The 21,774-nt window shown below is 44.1% G+C and overlaps 1 protein-coding gene across 8 annotated transcripts; it reads right to left on the bottom strand.

The window, feature by feature from the left end:
- Positions 1-281: 281 nt before the first annotated feature.
- Positions 282-20,479, bottom strand: LOC119032346 (protein-methionine sulfoxide oxidase mical3b-like). Of its 8 annotated transcripts, none has more exons than XM_037121407.1 (32): positions 20,434-20,479; positions 19,101-19,454; positions 18,772-18,979; positions 18,576-18,692; positions 18,361-18,462; positions 18,007-18,162; positions 17,835-17,935; positions 17,504-17,761; positions 16,860-16,975; positions 16,559-16,685; positions 16,393-16,483; positions 16,152-16,299; positions 15,774-15,970; positions 15,573-15,688; positions 15,415-15,468; positions 15,175-15,336; positions 13,603-13,689; positions 12,524-12,607; positions 12,277-12,424; positions 9,366-9,469; positions 9,070-9,136; positions 8,738-8,921; positions 7,787-7,995; positions 7,608-7,676; positions 6,684-7,292; positions 6,514-6,596; positions 5,203-5,442; positions 4,672-4,765; positions 3,740-3,790; positions 3,283-3,382; positions 3,131-3,204; positions 282-2,968 (listed from the first exon to the last, which is right to left on the bottom strand). In XM_037121407.1, the coding sequence occupies exons 2-32, from the start codon at positions 19,362-19,364 to the stop codon at positions 2,784-2,786; spliced, it is 4,605 nt and encodes a 1,534-aa protein (XP_036977302.1). In that variant the 5' UTR covers positions 19,365-19,454; positions 20,434-20,479; the 3' UTR covers positions 282-2,783. The 8 variants fall into 8 exon arrangements, 7 of the variants coding, with proteins under 7 accessions (XP_036977302.1, XP_036977303.1, XP_036977304.1 ...); XM_037121408.1 differs by having other exon boundaries at positions 15,588-15,688; XM_037121409.1 differs by lacking the exon at positions 13,603-13,689.
- Between the last annotated feature and the right edge of the window lie 1,295 nt (positions 20,480-21,774).

Below are 21,774 nucleotides of genomic sequence, written 5' to 3'. Positions count from 1 at the left end.
CTGGAGCACCTGAAACATCAGAGAAATTAACAACATGACAGTCATGAAGAACTGATGTCACTCCACAATGATTTCTCTTAAGTTAGTTTTTATTTTGTTGATTACACTTAAAAAGTTCATTTAAATGTTTGAAAAAGTAAAAAAAAAAAGAAGCTTCTAAATCTTTGATGTCAGATTTAATTATTCCACGAATGAATTCTTAATCACTAGTAATCTTTGGGGTCGAGTTTGGTTTTACCTTCAAATGTGAAAAATCATGCAAATATTTTTATCAAGATTAAAACAAACTTTTTCTTGTACATTCTGTACTGTGTGTAATACATCCATCAACATCAGTGGACCTCCAGAACCAAAGTGTTCTGTCAGTTCAATCTAAAGTAATGCAACGTCTAACAGTGTGTTTGTTGATTGTTCCTGTTTCAGAGGTCAGTTATGGATCAATAACGACTTCAGTTTCACCACCAACTGTGAACATGAACCAACAGGAACAATTACATCACCACACAAAGGAGGAGAATAAACAGAGGAGAAAAGGAGATGAAAAGGAGGAGAAAAGGAGGAAGGAGCTGTGCTGTAAAAAAACACTGCTCTTGCTAAAAAACGTTTTATCGTCAGTTAATTAAATTACAGAGCAAACTGTGATTAAGATGAATGAAGGTTTGTATCAGATGGGACCCGCAAAGAACCGAATACAGTTGTGTGTGTGTGTGTGTGTGTGTGTATTTGTTTCTTAAAAAAACTGGACATCAGTCATAAGTGGATGGTGATTTATTATAAACGGAACGTTCAGTCTGTTTGTTGTTACAGTTACATTAACAGTTGATCACAGTCACATGATTTTAAATATTTTTTTGGCCTTTTCTGGCTTTATTGACAGGACAGCTGAAGAGTGTGACAGGAAACAGGGTAAGAGAGGGGGGAATGACACACAGCAAGGGGACCCAGGCCGGGAGTTGAACCCGGGTCCACTGCAGAACCTCGGCACGTGGGTCGCGCGCACTACCAACCAAGCTAAGCGGCGCCCACATAATTTTAAACAGGATTAATAACAGTGATTAATGAAGTGATCAGGTGAAGTAAGGCTAGCAGGTGAAGTTTGGTAGACCTGATCAACAGCTGACGGTGTTGGCACGATAATCAATAAGTCAAATTTATATCAATAACCTGATAAACTCATCATCATCACCATAACGGGGTGGAAAGCTGTCACAGTGGTTTCTCATTAGTTACTCATTATTGACTCATTTTAGACAAAGTAATTTTACAGTTAAACTTTGAGTTTGTGTTCAAAGCAGGAACAAGTCTGTACTTTAGACCAGTTTATAGTGGACATGTAGGCTACACCAGGGCACTAACTGGCTGTTTGTTAGCTCGCTAATTTCAATAACGCCCTCACTAACATGACTGTTCGATAGTCTTGTGTCATTAGCCTACAGTAGCTAAATTACAAACTTGATTTTACTTCCAGTTTTAAAAAAATAAGTCCAAGATGTGTGCTGATATCTTGAAACTAATCCACTCCTTTCCTAGTAGCGTAATGTTAGCTAAGAAGGGCTTGAAAGCTAATACTAGTTGTTGTCTTAGGTAGCTGTATCTTTAAACTTTAAACTCCAGATTTTCACTTTTCCAGGGGCGGTTCTAAGGGGGGACCAACAGGGGCCAGTGCCCCTGTAACTCTGAGTGCGGACCCCCCTGTGGGCCCCCCGACAGGCAGTCTGCATCAATAATGCAATGACAGATTTCCTGCAATGATTTTGTACTGAAGGGAAAGGCAGAAATAAAGTTTCTTAGCAGTTTACTACACAATCAATTTTTTTTAAATTGTAAACACTGTTTTAAATGAGGGATTTGTCTTTTTATCCCCGAGTTGTACATGCCCCAACAAAAAAGCCAGCCCCAACCTGGCCCCCCTATTAAAACTGGTCTGGAACTGCCACTGCACTTTTCATGGTATGTTTTGTTGCTGATCCATCAGGACGCAATGATATCAGAGTGATTTGTCCAAAAGATTTAGGAAGCTACGAAGGCTTGTTAGCTAATGTTCTGTTTCCTTGCAGTAACCATCACATGAGTTTCCTGAGGAGGTCACTGTGGAAACAATTATGGGTGATACTTCTGATGCTTAGTGGAGCTAAATTAAGTATAAAGGTACGAAAATAACTGATGCACTGGCAGTACCTTGAAGGCTTTACTAGCGTTAGCTAAGTGGGCTAATCAATAACATTAGAGTTAATTTTCACTCGATACAGTTGTTAACCTATATTTTCATAAATGTACGATACATCACATCAATGGCTCTAAGAAAGAAAATTAGCATCCTGTGGAAAAACGGTTCTGGTTTAATGACATGGGAAAGCGGAAGTTACACCTCTAATTCACGCAAGGTACCCTGGGAGGTGGAATCAGATTGTTAAAAAATGCTTCAAAACCACAGCTGCAGGAAGTAACCGTATAGCAATCAAGCTAGTTAGCTTGCTAACTCATCAGATACATTGAGGCTATTGTGGCTAAGTGGCATGTTAGCATTTAGCAAGAATGGTCACACAACTAGCCCCATAAATTGTCACTATGTCAGTAAACAGAAGTAGACGAAGAAGAAGAAGAAGAAGAAGAAGAAGAAGAAGAAGTTAATTCATCTGTTTTCTACAGTCCTCCTCTGATCAGGTCTGAAGCTGCTGTTGGAGAAATCTTCTGATCTTCATCAGAATCAATCACAGTGAACGGTTCTGATACAGTCAGTCTTGAGTTCATTGTGATATCACTGCAGGCCAGATGAGACCACTTCATGTCCAGCTGAGTCCCAGTCCTCTGGTCATCATGATGTCCTCCTGGTCCTGGTCTTCCTGTCGTTCCCGCAGTCTCTGTTCCTCCAGCAGAGACACCAGAGAGTCTCTCTGCTCCACCACCTCCAACATCTCTTCCAGGATCAGACGCTCCTCCACCAGCTGCCACTCCTCTTTCAGGTGGTCTACACAGAGACCGGGATGGACCGAGACAGACCAGGTTAGACAGGGACAGACCAGGCAACAGGGAGAGACCGAGAGAGGTAGGGTCAGACAGGATTAATATTCATGATACCTGGCCATATCTTACAGACTGTCACTTTAATGATGTCAGTGTGTGAAGTTACCGTCCACAGCCATCCGCTCTCGCAGCTCCTGCTGCAGTCGACTCTGTCGGTCCTCCAATTCCAATTCGCGAGCACTGAAACACAGCAGAGAGTCTGAGATCTGGATCTAGACTTTGAAACCTGAACCTGTTGCAGAATTTAAAGGTACTCACAATATCATCAGTTCAGATTCATATCGGACCAGAGAATTCTTCTGCTGGACCAACTTGAACCACTGCTGCATCAAAGCTGGATTATCCAGTTTATCCAGTCCTACAGACACTTTAAAGGTTCAGTTCACACAAAATCCAAACAGAACACCAACAGACATGGTTTCTCTCCTCTAGAGGTCAGTATAGAACAAATAAGGGACTGACGTTTTCTCAAAATGTACATGTTCAATCTGTTTTTGTTAGATGCTGTCTGGATTGTTTGCCTTCCTTTCAAACAGACAGTAATCTCAAAACACTTCTTACCAGGTTGCAGTTCTTTTCACATCATACATCATAACATACATCCTGTAGTATAGAGTAATTTGGTTCAGGATATTACAATAAACGACAGCTTTAGTCCACCACATTAAACTGAGCACATCCAGCTGTGTGATATCAAATCAGCAGGTGAACTCACCTTCCAGGTGAAGCTCCATGTCTTGGCCATCATTGGAGTCTCCCCAATAATCTGACAGAGACACATCAGTCACATTAAGTTTATTAATCTACATTAAAATGGGGTCAATGTATCAGATTTAACCGTTTCTGTCCCATGTGATTCTCTGGAACAACAAGCTGTTCATCTGTGAGGGCAGCTCTGGTTTACTAAGACTGAAAATCTAGTATCGTTAAAAGTTTACAAAAATGTCACAATGGTGGTAAAATCCTTCTGTTGTGTGTCTGAAGTCACAGTAACAGTCAATCAATATATTGAATGAGAACCAGTTAATGGGACGGCTGTAGCTCAGCGGGTAGAGCAGGTCAACTAGTGATCGAAAGGTCGCTAGTTCAAATCCCGGCTCCGGGCAAGGCTGAGCTGTATGTCGAAGTGTCTTTGATACTGAACCCCACATTGCTCATCAGTGAGGGCCCTGCGATGACAAGGGATGGGATTGGCTCCAGCAGCAACACCCCATGACCCCATGGAATGGGATAAGTGGTTACGGACAGTGACATGAGAATCAGTTAATTTGTGCTGAAGTTACATCTTGTTGTTGTGTTTTATGTTCACGCTGTGCCTGAAGGCTCATCAGAAACAATCCTCACAGTAAAAACAGGGTTTCTTTAGTATTTACATTAAGATGAATGAAGCTTTACATGTGACAGCTGTGACACAGTTCTTCTTTCACATGATGATAGAAGATGATGTCATCAGCATATAGATGAATAGATAGAGCAGCAGTGAGCCCAGTATTGAGCCCTGTGGGACACTGATGCTAAAGTTTATTTTTTGTTTTTACAGTGAGATAAAAACCAGCACACACTCCTTTCTCTTCCATAAATATGACTTCATAGTTTAAATTCAGTCAGAAAAGAGTCCATGTTCAGTGTAAATGTGTGTATCTTTACCAGCTTCTCCTCTCAAAGCTTTCTCCACCATCACTCCTCTCTCCTCCAGCTGTCTCTGTTTCTCCTCCACCTGCTGCAGCTGTCTCTGGATCATCTGGAACAGACAGAATACAGTCTGTCTCACCTGTGACACCTCACCTGTCTCAGCTCACTTCATTTTATCAGGACCTTTTATTTCTGGATTTAGTTTATATTAACTCAGCTTTTACAAACCATCTAAGAGACAATAATGTCTGATTAAAAGGTTTTGGTGAGGTCATCCTGCATGTGATCCTGAACTGTACTCAACCTGATCAAATTATTGATGATCAGTGACGATCATCTGGTGGACTCAGACTCATTACTGGTGGTCTCAGACCACTTAGTTTGAAAGCTTTTATACCAAAACAATCAACCTGAGGAAACAAACCTGATTTTATCTGAAATAAAGTCAACAGATTAGAATTTAATTCTCCATCTCAAAGTCAAGACAGAAAGAGAAGCTGAGAAGTCAGAGATCTGTCTCTGTATCCTGTCCGTGGCTGAACTCACCTGAGCTTTGTGGAGTCTCTTCAGCTGCTCCTGTTTGGCTTTTCTTCTGGCAGCTCTCTGAACTCGCCGGGTGATTTTGGTGTCCAGGTCTCCATCCTCATTCTCTCGTCCCCTCTGGAACAAGGTCTCCTTCACACTCAGACTAGACGGCTCCTTCGCCTGGACCAGGTATCCCACCACCTCCGTGGGACACGAGGACTGTCCATCAGAGTCCTGAACAGGGACCTTCAGAGAGCGTCTCTGAAACAACAAACATCACAGGAAGTCTGTCAGCGAGTCTGATGATTGGACCCTCGTTATGAACTATCGTGAGGCTAACAAGTCTGTACCTTGATGGCGTATGCTCGTTTAAAAGCAAGAGCGTGAGGAACGTAAGCAGGCTGAGGGACACGAAGACAAAAACAGTGAAAGAAAACACGGACCAGTTTCTAAACACCAAAAAGTCCAACTCCCAGACAAGTCTGACACCAGTTGGGACGAGTCAAAGTGAGTTGAGACGAGTCCATAGTCGGTCAGTACAAATTTGGACTTTTCATACCTGAGTTGAGGCCTGTCAAGGCAAACTGAAGCCAAAAATAAACACAAGCTGAGTCTTGGGTAAGTCCATGGAGATGTCGAGTCAGTTGACACATATCAAGCCTATGTAAGTGAGGTCCAAGTCAGCGAAGACAACTCTCAGTTCACACAAGACGATCCGTAAGTTAGCTGAGACAAGTCCAAGTCAAGTCTCAAGTTCTTGAATGCAAGCCAAGACAAGTTTTTTTTTCAAATCAGAGTGCTGACTAGAAATGTAAAGAGAGAAAACACCCTTTCAGTGCAGATAATTCAATATTATGGGAGTTAATCTGGGTCAAAACACGTCAAGTCCCTCAGGAATCATGTCCAAATCCTTCATTTTGTCATTCAAGGCTGATTTGAGTCCAAGTCTCTGGTCTACAGCTCTGCATCATACCAACTCTTTACAGTCACAGAATGTAAACCACAACCACAGATTTCCTACAGAACACCAGTTCCTAAATCTATCACAGCTGATACCTCCTGGTTGTCTTCTTTTATTGTGACCCTCTGAATCTCATTGGTGAGGTCACACAGCTCCGACCGTAGCTGAACAAACGGCAGAGCAAGATGGTTACTGAAGGACATCTACTGACAGGTTTCACACTGATCAGACCTATAGTCTTCAGTCCAGGTATTAGTCTGATCCCTGTGACACTATCACAAAATAGGCTGGAATTGTCTAGTAAGCTGCGTGTCACTAATGACGTCGTGTCACAGATGGCGTGTGAGAGCTGCGGTGTGTTTGAGTCTTACATTGTTTGTGGGCGTCAGTGAACATCTCTGCAGCAGAGTGGATGAGTCCAGATCAGACTCTTCTGTCAGACCTCCTCTCACATCTAAAGACACAGGAGGTACAGTAATTATGTCATCATTATGACCTCACTCAATCTGTATGTATTTCTTTATGACATCATCACCTGTACCTTGCCTCTGATTGGCTGCATCAGTCGTCATCTCTGCTCCCGGAGGTAAAGACCTGCCCCACTTCTTTTTCTTCTCATTCCTGTTTCCAGAGAACACCGCCTTCCACAGGGTTCTGGCCCCGCCCCCTTCGATGTTCACCTGTCCAGGGGGTGGAGCCTCTCTGAGCCCCTTTAGCTGTAGGAGAGCTCTGCCTCCAAGGCAAGGGGGGGGGCTGTGTGCTCCTCTAAGTCTCCTGCTCCTCACCCTCTCTGAGTCTGCCCCCTCCTCATCTGACTCCGCCCCTATCACATGCAGGAGAAGGGGCTTTTTCTCTTGCAGGTCAGGGCTGATGTCATCAGAAGAGCCCCGACTTTTTGCACTAACAGCTGTTTCCATAACAATAACAGGTGTAAGCTGTGTGGGCAAAGCTGTGTCCTCATCATCATCGGGGGTGGAGTCAGGCGAGGTGATGAAGGAGGCTGTAGAGGGCGTGTTGGTGACGGGTTCAGTCCTCAAGGGAGCTGTGGAGGAGGTGATGACAGCCAGTAGGGTGGAATCAGGCCTCACAGGTGTGTCACAGCTTATGATGTCACTTCCTGCTGCTGAACAGATGAGAGAGAGTGCCTCCTCTGAAGTGGAGGGAGGGGGAGAAGTCCAGAGTGTCAACAGGTAGTAAAAAATGACAAAATACTGCACAAATCTGTAATCAATATAATAACTCACACACAAAATCACACAAAGTTCTTCACATGCAACAAAAAACATTAATTACTCATGTTAGATATTTGTAATATAAAAACCAGTAATCACAGTACTTTTACCAATTTGACTAAAAGGATGAAAGAAAACAATCTGCATTAAAAAAACAAGTTGTTGGAGATGATATGACACGTTAAAGCAGCAAGTTTTAAATGTGATGTTATTTTGAGTTGGATGGGTTCTACCTGTCTCCTCCTCCATCAGGAGCCACAGACCTGAGAGCCGCTCCATGTGGCAGGGACTGTACTCCCCCTCTACCAGCAGGGGGTGACACAACACAACATCACATCACATCACGTCACATCACATCACAACACATAGACACAAAACTACAGGACAGGAAACAGGAAACTCGTAGACTCACCGTCACTGGACTCCACCTCACTGCCTTCCTCCTCTTCCTCCTCTTCCTCCTCATCGTTATCGTCCTCCTCCTCCTCCAGGTCTCCTCTCAGGTGGAGCTGCAGAGTTTCCCTCCATGATGCTCTGGCCTCCTCTGATGTCACACGGTGTCGACCGCCGCGCTCTCCCTCCCTCTCCTCCTCTTCCTCTTCCTCCATCTCCGACTCTGAACTGAAAACACAATCAGACAGACTGTGAGGTCACAGAGTCATGGAGGAGCGACACTGGAACACTGAACCATATTTCTGATGACACACAAAGTTATTAATGATTCTGTAATTCATCATTCTGAAGTTGTGTAATTCTAACAAATGAGTTCAAATTTCAAAGTCACAACTTATTGTGAAATTAATCCAAAAACATTATGATTTAGAAATTCACACTTTTGAATGATCTGTTGAGATTTTTGAAGTTAAAACTTTCATTTAAAGTTGCTTAAAATAAAAAATAAATAGGAGCAATTATACATTTGTCTTAAAATGTTGTGAAATGTAGTAAATTTAACTAGTTTTAAAACAACATTACATTTACATTTTGATGTGAATTTATTGGTTTTATATTCAAAAGTCACCTGAATAACTTAAATGTCAGTTAAGTTAAAAAAGTCTGCGACATTTTGAATCTTGATATGTATTTAAACACTTCATTCTAATAATTCTTACTTCAAAAGTTAAAATTGAACTTTTATGTTTTAATCATAACTTAAAAAGTCAAAACTATTTGTTAAGAAGTTTAAATGATTGTGTTCAATGTCAAAAATAATTTTAAAAATAATAAATTAATCTGAAAACTCAGAATTCTGACTTTCATTTGTGACTTAAATCATCAGCTTTTTGACCTTTAAACTAATAATTGTGACACAAAAGCATCTTTTTAAAATCTGCATACATCTTCCCTTTAGAGACGACCTGACCTGGATCTGTGCTTGATTTTCTCGTCCAGGCTGAGATTGAACCGGTGCAGCGTCTCCTCCGACACCTCTTCCAGCTCCCCCAGTTCCTCGGGCTCCTCCAGCAGCTTCGCCTCCACCTTGGTCGAGCTGCGGCGGCGGTTCTGCAGCTCGATCCTCTCCGGCGTCGCCACCATCACAGAGATGACTGCAAACACAACCACACAGCCACACACACACACAGACACACACAGAAACACACACACACTAAAGCCCACATTGATTCCAGTTTAAGGAGCGTGCTCAGTGTCAACAGGTAAGAGACTGAAAGGACGACACAGGTGAACAGGACTCACCTGAGGAGCGACGACGGTCAGACAAGATCAGAGAGTCTGAGTGTGACGGAGCTGAAGCTGCAGACGCCTGTGGAGAAAACACACCCATCCTCACTGATCACTTATTGATTACATCAACTATGAACATGTGATTTCATCCGGATCAATCTTTAATACATCAGAATGAACCTGATGAACATGTTCACTTCTGAAGGGTAGAAGAAGAAGGACATCAAATCAAAATATTTAAGTACTGTAGTAATTGTACTTATTAATACTGTGTAGTTGAATATTGAGACAACATGTTGTTTTCTTACTATTGATGTTCGATGTGAAGCCACTCCGTCAGACGCGGTTGCTCTCCTTCTCACAGCCGGAGCGTTCAGACACGAGTCAGAGTGCTGAAGACAGTAAAACCTCCCTGAGACAGAGATGACACGAGTACAGTCACTGCTAACAGCTGTGTGTCTGTGTGTGTGTGTCGTCAGTCAAACTGACTCCCGCCTCAAAGTTAAACTGTGGTCATGTGACCGCTGCGCTCTGATTGGCAGCTGGAGGTCATGTTTGTCCTAAACTTCAAACACACAATATAAATTGTGTGCAACCAACACACACAGACATACACGCACATGCACGTAGACATAAATGCACACACACAAACACACACACACACACACACACACACACACACACACAGTGACATCACTCCGATGGACTGATCCAGCTGATCCACCTGGTCTGTCTCCCTATTGGTCAATTTTACTGTTCAGATCAATGAAAACTTCCTCTGGTGCTTCATCCAGTACCAGAACCATCACATCAGACTGGACCATAGGCTCAAACATACAGGTTAAAGGTCCCATATTATACTGTTTTTCATCAATTTCACACAGCTGTCAGAGGTCCAACAACTCTGCATTTGATATGCATTGCCTCAAACCCATCTGTGGTCCTGAACTTCAGCTGTCTAAAAGTCGCTCTACTGAGAGCAGCTGTTTCTGTGCCTGCACCTTTAAATGCTAATGAGCTCAGTCTGTCAACGCCTACTTGCGTGCGACATGCCCCTCTGAGGGAGACGATGCAGCGTCGGCTAGCGGTAGCATGCGCTAATGTTTATGTATTGCTATGGCTTGCGGAGATGCTTTGATCCAGAATGGGACCAAGAAGGAGAGGCTCCTGAAGAAGTACAGACTCTGTGGCTGCAGCAGGACGTTTCAGAATGGTTAGTGTGTCTGAAAAATGTTAGTTTGTTCGTATGTGTTGTTACCATTACGACCAGGAAGCTAATGGCTAGCAGCTAGCTGTGTTTGTCTCCAACACAGTCTCCAAACTCTTGGACACTGTTAGCATTGTCTCTGTCTCCAGTCTGCACATGTTTCCAGACTTTGTACTGTGACAACCAAGCTCCATCGTAATATTATTAACATCAAACTTGATTCAAACTCCATTTCCATCGATTTCCAGCTGACTTCAGCAGACTCGTAGGCAACTGTAAATACTATCAAACCGCGGAGACACTTTTTGGTGGCTCGGGTGCAGTTGCTGGGTCCGGTATGGTTGGGACTGATCCTTTTATGAGGCAAAGCCAGATTTGTTACTGAAGCAGTCCAATGTGAAGTGTTTAGCACACACATGCATACAAGCTAACACGAACCGCAGCCGGCACATTGTCATTAAAAATGAAACACAACCACTGTCTCTTCTGTTGTTCTGTAGCTGGGACAGAATATAGGCACTGATGTTGATTTATACTACAAATAACAGAGTTATTTGCATGTCCAGCTTTGAGCGACGACATTGTGAAACACTGTTGTCTCACCACTGGACACACCAAACTTCACCTCGGATAATGACTCCTCAGATAATGACTCCTTTGGTTATGTAACGACAGGAGCAGATTCTGAACAGCCTGTAGGAGCGCCCTGTTACCAGTGGGTGGGCTGCAGAGACCATGCAGGAATCACTTGTTTTCCTCATTCTGGGAGTTGGCAGGCTCAGGGAGGACCAGCTTATATATGTAGAGACCAGAGAAAATGTGGTTTTCATAATATGGGACCTTTAAAATGCATCACACAGGTGTGACTTCCTGTATCTTCTCACACACAGAAAGTCACATCTGAACCAACCACTTACCTCTGTTGTTGCACCAGAGAAACATTCATACAGCTACAATAATTCACATGTGAGGAAGCACTGCGTGTACAGTAAATATATGTGAGGGTGGTGAAGCTAATAGGTGCTAACATTAGCCATGCTACAACTGTTGGGCATTCTGTTGGCCCAGTTGAATGTAGAACAGAGGTGGACACATGATGTGTAGCTGAGGGCTCACTGAACACCCTGACACAAATCTGTGTGATTCATCATGGTGGAGAACATAAAGAAGTTTTATGGAGTGAATGTATGAACAGAGACATCATGAGTTCATGATCCTCATGACACATACATTAAAAATAGATCTGAGCTCTCAGCAGTCATGTGGCTCAAACTTGAAGTGTGTAAACATGTGTGTTTTAACATCTGCATGTGCTGCTCAGTAATACTGACACATAAGATTCTGTTGTTTCTTTTGTTTCAGCCACTAATGTTGGGAAATCAATAAAGATAAACTACATATTGACTCGCAGCTGAACAGCTGAACCAGTTACCTAACAGGTCAGCAGACACCAGTCCAGACCTGTCCGTGTTAAAGACCTGCAGGACTCTCACTGTGCTGACAGTCAGAAACCTTCCATCCTCACTTTGTCAATGCAAAAACGCAAAAACACAGAATCTGTATCATCTGCACTCTGCAAACTCTGCAAAGAGTTGAAAATATTCAACTTTCAGCAAAAAATGTGGATGACGCATGGCTTCAGGGTTGGGTTGGATCCAGACCTCCTAGAGTCTCATCAGATCCTGATCCGGAGCTATTGACTGACGGGAGCAGAGCTCAGAAATTAGTTTGTAACTTGTGGGATTAAAAAGGTGATTTCTCTTCACTCCTGGTGGTCAGTCTGACTGCAGCAGCGATCCGGAGCTGACCTCCAGGTTCTGTTCTGTTGGCTGCTGACTGGAGCTGGAGGGGAAATGGACTTCACCTCAATTTACTTCATGAACGTAATGTTATAGCATGAAACAGAGAGCCAGAACCAGAGTCTATGCTGAGTGCTGACTTCACTCAGAGCTTCACCTCAATGATGATGATGATGATGATGATGATGATGATGATGATGAAGAAAAACTCACCGCGGTGCTGGTCGAAGGCATAAGCAGCCAGTCTGAGAGTGCTGCTGCAGCTGAAACACTGGAAACAACTGCGGTGGAAGAAGAAACCCTCGGCACTAAGACGCTCCATCAGGTACACCCTCCTCTGACAGAAGAAACAGGCTGAGGACTAAGAGACAGACAGGCACTGAGAGACAGACAGGTACTGAGAGACAGACAATGACATCAGCATCATGTGACCTTTGAGGGCAACGAATCAGATTCTTACCGACGTCACTTCCTCCTGACTCTGAATCTGATTGGTGATTTGCTCAGCCAATGAGCTCACTCCACCGGTGTACATCTGAAGACACTGTGATCAGACAAGACAGGCAGAGAGACAGGCAGTCAGACAGACACAGACACAAAGAGACAGACAGATCAAAAGTACAGTACAGATCTCAGTCAGCGGTCTTGTAGCAAAGAATCATGGGTAATGAATTTCTGAATTTTCTGCCCAGTACAAACTGAATCATTGTTTTCTAACTTTAAAGTTGTAGTCTGTAACTATTGTTTGTTATATCTGCTAAAATTGTCATTATGGTCTGACAGTAGAATCAGATACAGGTCAGCTGTCTGTGGCTCCACCCAGTGGCTGTAATTTGATCTGCATGAATCCTCAACCCATCAGAGCCAAGGGGCGTGTCTGAGAAGTGTCAATCACTCTTGTGCGTACTGCTGGGCGCCCCCCTCTCTATGCAGGTGCAGTTCCTGCTGTCACCTGGTCAGATACCTTACAGATCACACTGTGAACAGTGGAGGAGAACAGACAACAACAACAGAGCAGAAACATGCCCCAGCATTGCCCACGTCACAGAGAAGAAATAAGAGGACTGACAAAGAAAAGCAGTGTAGAAACACAGAATTGGACCAAGCCAGAGAGAAAACAAGGATTAATATCGCAGCGTCATTTCAGAGGTGGAGGAGCTGCAGGACAGGTAAGAACTCCTGCTGAATATAAGTTTCACACTATGTTTTAACCACAGGGCTAAAATGGTGGCGGTTACAGTAGTACTGGCAATAACTCATATCACCCTCTGGCTAAATCCACTTTTTTTTCATAACTCCAGACTGCAGCTTTAAATCAAATCAAAGCACCACATTTCATTAACTGAACTCTAACAGAACTCTAACTGAACTCTAAGAGATGGAGGGGAAGCCATGCTGAGTCAGCAGAGGGCCCCAGGCTGCTCTGTCGTTGATAGACACTGTTCGGTTATTGATCTGATCACGTGAAACCTGAGGAGGAAACCACAGCAGTCATATAAATACACAGAGACAGATACCCAGAATGCACTGCAGCTGTACCTGCTCATCCTCACCGACGATGGACTGAGATTTGATCTTCTCTTTGAACCGAAAACTCATCTGTTCCTGCTGAAGAGTCCGTTTTCTCTGATGAGCCGTTTCCACAGAGACACAAAGGACACACCTTTAAAAATACTCTCAGCGTTCTACGTCACTACATGTCAGAGGGAAGTATTTACTGCTCTACACTTATTCATCACATGTGATCCGGACTGATTTCACTCCTGAGCTCCAGTTCTGTTCTGTTCACGTCAGCCATGCCCACAATCCAGATCACACATGTGAAATACAAAGGTGACCGGCTTCACCTGTGGATCGAAACCTTTCTTCTTCAGTGTTTTTGTGACTGCATAAGTCCTACATTCATCTGTAAGGGGGGCTGACATTAAAACCAGAAGAGGAGACAAGGAAAGGAATCAAGGAAATAATGAGGCACAAAATGGAGACTTCCCCTCCTGTGTGCTGTGTCCTTCTTTTAAAGGGAATCTATGTGTTGGAGGGATCGGGCTCCACTGAGACAAAACTAAAACACTGATGATTCATCTCTTTCTACTACTTGTTATTGGACTCTACTGGTCTCTACTACTCTCTACTACTGGAATCTAGGGTTGGTCTGGACTGACTCCCAGTGGTTACCGGCCTCCATGAAGACATGTGTGTTGGAGCTGGGTCCGGCAGACTGTCTGGAGACTGAAGGGCAGGAGGGAGGCTGGACAACAGCTCCCCCTGCTGGTCAACACACATCGTTCATTAATTATTATTATTAGTCAAACACTGAATCACGTTTGTTGTTTATAATGAAGCAGATTTCATGTCATAGATATTAATATTCTGTCTTTCATAGTTTTGTTTGTTTTAAATTAAAATCTTGTGACTGATATTAAAAATGTTTACCTGCTGATGTTTTATTTTACAATATTTAATTTTTCACATTGACAGACTGTGTCAGCATGTTAAACCAAACAACACACAAATAATGAAATCAGGTTATAAAACATTATAGTCCCATCTTGTACACGTGACCACAGATCTGTTTTCTTGAAACAAACTTTATTCTATCATGTCCCCATCAGCACCAGACATCATCCGTCCTGGACCTGGTTTTTATTATCACTTTCCTGATCAGATGTCAGATTTTAGGCACAAATACAATTGTGATGTGGTGATTATTACTGAACTGTGCTTTTAGATAAACCTTTAATTGATAAATTATCTCTGACATCAGTTCTGTTCTCAACCTGATGACCTCATAGTTTCACATCACCAGACTGATTCTGGAAGGTGTATTTGTCTGGAACTGTTCCTTTTTGATTTAGAGGTGTTTTCAATGGGAGTGGATCAAAAAGCCTTCTAGATAACTGGGTAGACCTCTGACCAATCAGAGCAATGAACTGGTGACATAGCTCTTGGCGACACACGCAAGTTGGATTGATGCTCAATCTGTTTACATGCAGAACAACAATCTGGTTCTACAGCTACAGTCCAGTGAAATACAGTCATGAAAACATCTCAGGTGATCTGAGACTGGATCCTTCTGAATCCTTCTGAATGTGGAGGAATGTCTGACCTCACCTGTCGACGTAAAGCTGCAGCAGCAGAAGTAGGAGGAGTCCGGCAGGAGGCTGAGTTCTCGTCCAGCTTTGCCTGCAGCTGATTGGCCATCAGACGAACTCTAGAGTGACTGGACCCACCAACAAATGCTTCATCACACACCTGGCTGTCGCTGCCACTGTTCTGGAAACAGGAAGTTGATTTAAACAGAAAGCATGAAACTAAAGAGTGAAACGACTTTCTGCTGCTCTGATCACCGACCTGCCACAGCTCTCTACTCGTCCTCCTCCGTTTACCACGAGCTTCTTTCTGCTCCTGTTCAGACGGCGAGGAGTAAAAGCTCAATGATGCAAGACACATCATAAAGACACAATCGTAAAGACACATAATAAATTGTAAAGAGGCAATCATAAAACTACCAGGAGCTGCAGGACCTTTGGGTTTCTCTTCCTGGACGGACTGAGTCCCAGTCTGCTGAGGAGGGAGGCTGGAGTGATGAGCGCTGATCTCAGGTCAGAACTCTGACTCAGACAAGCTGAAACATCCAGAGACATATCAGCTCAGTGGTTTGTGGGTTAAACAGTCAAGTGTTGTGTCATAAAATGTCTTCAGTGTCTCACTAGCAGGGGGCGGCTTGTCCCGGAGCAGCTGGTAGAACTGACTCAGGTACATCACCATCGACAGAGAGTCCGGTTCTCCGACAGATGACATTTCTTCAACAGTCATCAGAGGAGAAATCCCAAACTCTCGTTCAGCCACGTCAAAGCTGAGATAAGTGTTTTCTTCCAACGACGACTCATCCAGAGAGTCAAAGTCTCTGAGGTCAGACACGAAGTCAGGAGGACAGGAAGGAAAAAAAAAAAACAACGGTCAGGACAGACAAGAAATCTGGGTGACAGGAAGTCAAATTTGAGAGCCATGTGGACATAATAGAACAAACATCCTGTTTTATTGTCTAAGTTATTTTTGTGATCAGCTGATTGTTGCTGTGAACATACATGAGGTCCGGTCGATATCGATGAATCAGAGCACACAGAGCAAGGCCGCTCTTCCAGGAAGTAGTCAGGTCTGTAACTGACACACCATGGTAACCACGAGTCTGCTCCTGACACCAAGTGAGCAGCTGATTGGACTGAGAGGACGCATCTGTCAGAGAGGACGAGACAGAAGAGCAATCACATCAGAGAGGATGAGACAGAAGAGCAATCACATCAGAGAGGATGAGACAGAAGAACTCACCTTCTCTGAGGGTTCTGGGTGACGGCAGACGAATGATGTCACAGTCTGTGTTTAGACCTGCCCCCTCACCTGTGTCCACGAGATGTCTCACCTGAAGGACATAAATTAAGTGTTGGACAGTGATGTCTCCTGTGCTGAATGAACGAGCCGATATCAGTGATTGTACCTGAGCAGGTGTCATGAGCAGACGGTTGATGTTCAGGTATCTGGTTGTCGGATCGACTGTAAACAGACCAAAGTTCTTTTGAAGGTTCTCGGGAGTCGTCTGAGGAAGGAGCCGGTATATACTCTCTCTGAGCGATGGATAGGAAGAGACAGATAGGAGGAGAGACAGACCGCGAGAGACACATACCGCAAGAGAGACAGACAGGAAAAGAGACAGGTGATGTATGATACGTGATATGATATGCTCTGATATGATATGTGATGTACATTGTATAGAGAATATAATGACAGTATATACTGACCTCTCTGCAAGGACGTCCAGAGGACTTCCTCCTTGAGACCAGCTCCTGATCATCCAGGCTGCATCGAGAGCTGCCAGGAAACCTCGAGCTATCCCTGTTCCCATTGGCCAGAAGGGCTGCAGACAGACGGGAGGACAGACAGGAGGACAGACAGACCTTCATCATCATCACCATCACCTGTCTGTCAGACTTAGGGGGTTAAATATCAACAGTGATCATGAATTGATGAGTCATTGATCAGGTCACAGTGTAGACAGATGAAGCTACAGCTGCCATACAGGACTGTTTTTATTGCACAGTCAGAAAAATGTTCAGAGATGCTGCCACTCAGCAGAAAAACATCAGTCTGGGGGAATATTCATCTTCAGTGACATCGTATATCAGCAGATGTGTTGATGAACCAGAAGGTCTGGATGACTGGAGAGGCCAGATCTCCATCCTTTCAGTCGGGTGCAGTACCACCAGAGACAGAGACTGGAGAGGACCTCAACACCAACAGCTCTAAAGATATGTGGCAGCAGATGAGCTGAACACATCAGAGACCCACACCTGGACCCTCACCAGTCTGGACCCTGACCATTCTGGATCCTCACCAGTCTATCTCACCAGAGATCTGTCTCACCCTCAGCAGAGATCTATCTCACCTCCAGCAGACTGTCTCCCACCAGTGTGACCAGTAGCTGGTGTCCTTGGCGTTGGCGAACCATGGCGGCATTCTCTGATGCGTACATGCAGGTGAAGTCGAACATAGCGACGTCCGGCTGGCCATAGTGATTCATGGCAAAGTCCAAAGATGGCAGCTGATGATTGGTGGAGAAGTTGGCGGCCTCGCGAGCGTAGATCTGCAATGCATTCTGGTCCACGTTCCCTCGAGAGAGAAGCAGCTCAGTGTCTGTGAAGTCCTGCAGGAAAGACAGATATTGGTCTGGTCTGAGCTGGACTGTGTGGTTCTGATGTGTCCAGCTCTAAACTCACCTGTAAAATGACTCCTTTATCCAGCAGACTCTGTTTCTTTGCCGTCATCACAAAGTAGTGAGTATCATCTTTGTAGTACACAATGTTCTCCAGGTCGATCCCTGACAGAGAACATGATGAGGTCAGGTCCACTCGTTAACAATCTCATAACGACTTCATTAAATGTTCCTACCTGTTTCCTGTCGTAGCTCCTGGAAGAACCTCTGGTTGAAGATAAAAGCCACTCCGCTGATCTCCTCCACTTTGGCCTCAGCTGTTGTGTTCCTGTTTTTAAAGTTGGCTGTGACGGCGATCGCCAGTTTCCCCCTGAACTCTTTCCGCCTGAAACCTGTTAGACTGTTAGCGTGTTTACTGATATCTGCCAATCATGATGTAGCTAATTGTTAGCATGTTAGCAAGCTCACACCTATCACTTCAGTCTGAGGAAAACATCAGATCTGCTTTAATTTATCTCTGCATCTTCAGACTCAGCTATAATCTGTTACTTCAATCCGGAGGAGCACTCAGGTCAAATTTTGTCTTGTACCTGGCAGCGTGTTCCTGCGTCCGTCAGCTCCAATGATGACATCAAACTCCAGCTGATTGACAGGATGAGACTTTGGTTTCACTTCCATCCTCCAGCCCACAGCTGCAGGTACACAGGTAGAGAGTCAGGTACACAGGTAGAGAGAAACACAGGTGGAGGGACAGGTACAACATTAGAGAGACAGGTACAAAGGCGTAGAGACAGGTTATTCTCACTCTGTCTGAGCTGGTCCTCCGGCGGCTCCACCAGGTTTGTAAACTCCACGTTGACATGGACCTCCACCCCCAGCAGTAAGGCAACCTTCAGCAGGACCAGCTGCAGTTGACGGATACCTGCAGACAGAAAACAGGTGGTGGTGACTGGAGGAACCAGCTGTTTGGATCAGACAGAAGTAGAAGATCTAACACTCACTGATGTGGTCAATGGAGCCGGCGCAGAACTTCCCGTAGAACTTTTTGGCACCGAGGCCCCGCAGGTCATGGATGGTGAAGGGCCACAGGTGGAGCACATTGTTCCTGGAGAACGAGTCCCTCTTCTCCAGCAGCACCACCCGAGCTCCCATGAAGCTCAGCTCTACTGCTGTCCTCAGACCGCAGGGCCCAGCCCCGATGATCACACACTGACCAATCAGAGACAGAGAGGACAACAGCTGACCAATCAGAGACAGAGAAGACAGCAGCTGACCAATCAGAGACAGTATATCTGATACACACTGTCTATGATGCACTTAGTGTGCTGACCGTGGTGTTGTTACAGACGCGGGCCCTCTGGTACTCCTGCTGTGCACCCCTTCGGTCCAGTTTTGCCCACAGAGCGTTGGCCTTCCAGTAGTTGAGGCGGTGTTTAATTGGTCGGTACAGCGGCCTCTCGGCGGCGCTCCTGTCCAGCTGCAGGTGTTCACACAGCTGGCTGAAGGACCGCAGCGCCGCCCTGCATGTTGACGACGACACAAACTCATCGAACAGCTCCTGAGCTCTGCATTCTGGGTACGACTCGTCTCCCATGGCGACCCTGGAGGCTGCAGGGCACCATGGGAAGGGTGTCACCTGACTCCAGGTCGCCCTCTGATGTCGGAGAGAGGATTCACCCTGAAACTGAGAGTTTCCACAGCTTCATGTTTGTAAGACTTTATTGTTTTCACGATGGTGACGTCACAGGGCAGTCTCTTTTATCCTGTTTGTGTCAGATTTTATAGAGATGATTTTTTTGTGAGGTCACTTTGACCTTTGACCACTAAATTCTACTCAGTTCATTGTTGAGTCATTGTGAAGTCAAGAAGCAGGTGTATTTTTAAGAGGCTTGATTTTGTGGAGACTAAACGGTCTGTTATTCACAGGAACCTGGACTGTCTCCATCTGTGATCAGGAATACCAGAACACGTCTTGTCATTCTGACCAAGTAGTCTTAACTAGAATCTAGATTGTTGAGCTAAGAAACAGCAGCTGATGAAACAAAACAAACTGGCCACCAGAGGAAGAGAAAGACGAGGGACAAGATGGATAAGACAAAGAAGTGTGTGTGCATGTGTGTGCATGTGTGTGCGTGGACACAGTATGAATAGAAACAAAGAGGCTCATACAGAACAGACCCATCTGTACCAAGCACCAACACACACACACACACACACACACACACACACACACACACACACACACACACAGCTGTAATTTTCCAGATCAAACTATTATTTGTTGCTGATAATTTACAAACATATTGGTTCTAATTAGTGAAATAACTTAAACTTTGTCTGAAGATGAATTTTCAACTCAGTTTCAACACATAAACAATAAATCCTGCAAATTAAACAATAAATATTAAATACAATATGTTTTCACTGATGCAGCAGGAATAGTTACTTTCTTTATGTGCATTTAAACATGAGACCAGCTGACTGTAAAGGGGGAAAAGTGACCTGTTAGTTCAGGTAGAGACACCTGGCTGCTCAGAAACACACCTACTTGTCAATAATCCACTATCTGCACAGAACTTCATATTTACAACTAACAGTTATGCTTGTTATCGAGTTTGTGTAAAACACAAACACATAATATTAATGAGTCGTTGTGTACTCACATCTCACAGAGCTGCTGTCCATCTTCAGCTGCTGCTGACCGTCTAAATCCACTCTAATCACACACACACACACACACACACACACACACACACACACACACACACACACACACACACACACACAGTGTCTGAGGGGTCAGTGGGTGGAGTCTGCTCTCCACTGACCCCTCCTCCCTGAGGACAGACTGTAATCTGTCTGAGCTAACAGGATTAACGAGGAGATCAGGAGCCAGAGGTCATCATCATCATCACCTTCATCGTCTACACACACAATAGCGCCACCGTCAGGCTGAAACTGTCACTATCATCCTCCTCATCCACCTTATTTCTGACAGAGGAACAATCATGTTGTCAACTCAAACAAAGGGTTAATATTCTGCTGGTCCAGATAGTACAGGTATGAAAGCCCCCGAGACAACCTAACCTCAACATCACCAGACTCCCTTAGAAATGCTGTGATTTTAAGTGAGTTGTTGAGTTAAAACAAATGTTATAACCATTGTGAAACTCTAAATCATCTAAATCATTTACATTTTAAGGCTTTTATTGGGACGCTTTTGTCCAAAGTGACTTACAGTAATTCATACATTCACACACTGATGGTGGCGGCTGCCACGAAAGACCAGCACATCAGGAGCAGTTTGTGGTTTAGCATCTTGCCCAAGGACACTTCAACATGCAGAACTCACGACCTTCTGATGAAAAGATGCTGGCTCTACCACTGTGCCACATCCACCCTAGACACATTGTGTCCTTGTTGTAAATTCAGCATTAAATGTTTCAGCTGAAGTTGTTTGTCTCCTTGTAAAAAGTGTCAGTTTGTGGCAGCATGTCTGTACCAGCCTGTCTGCTTCTGTGTCTAAAGTGCTAAAGTCTTACCTGCCAACATTGATCAGCTGTTTGAACACACTGTTTACACTGATTTCACCATTTACACTCCATTTATGAAAGAAGAAACATGTTATTGATCTAAACATGTCACATGTTACAAAGACACTAAACAGGAACAATATAGGCGACTTCTTTGTCCCCGTGGAGAAAGTCCCCAGACTCCCTTAACAAATGTGTCAGTTTAGTGAGTTGTTGAGTTGGAGACACTTTATAAACTCTGTGAAAACTACTTGAGCCTCTTTCTTCAGTTTTGCTTCTGCTGTAAAACATTTTTATTATTTTGAGGCTTTCGTGTGTAAATGTAAAATATAAAGATTTCATCTTCACGATTAAACACAAAATCTCCAAACATTTTCATGTCGCACTTTAATGAATGGATTCAACTTTTTGTCATTTTAAATATATTCTAATGAAAAACATGTCAATAAATGATGAGATGACTTTAAGATA

The sequence above is a fragment of the Acanthopagrus latus genome, chromosome 14 (assembly GCF_904848185.1).
Source record: "Acanthopagrus latus isolate v.2019 chromosome 14, fAcaLat1.1, whole genome shotgun sequence".
In the NCBI taxonomy this organism is placed as follows: Eukaryota; Metazoa; Chordata; class Actinopteri; order Spariformes; family Sparidae; genus Acanthopagrus; species Acanthopagrus latus.
The sequence above is the reverse complement of the archived record's forward strand: the minus strand, read 5'-3'. Positions and strand labels throughout refer to the sequence as shown.

Excerpts from the sequence above, each read along its gene's own strand:
- LOC119032346 (XM_037121407.1), bottom strand. The coding sequence starts at position 19,364 with ATGGGAGACGAGTCGTACCCAGAATGCAGAGCTCAGGAGCTGTTCGAT. Across the intron at positions 15,469-15,572 it reads CAAAGGTCCTGCAGCTCCTG|GAGCAGAAAGAAGCTCGTGG; the intron begins GTAGTTTTATGA and ends CCGTCTGAACAG. Across the intron at positions 9,470-12,276 it reads TGCCTTCGACCAGCACCGCG|GGAGGTTTTACTGTCTTCAG; the intron begins GTGAGTTTTTCT and ends TCTCTGTCTCAG.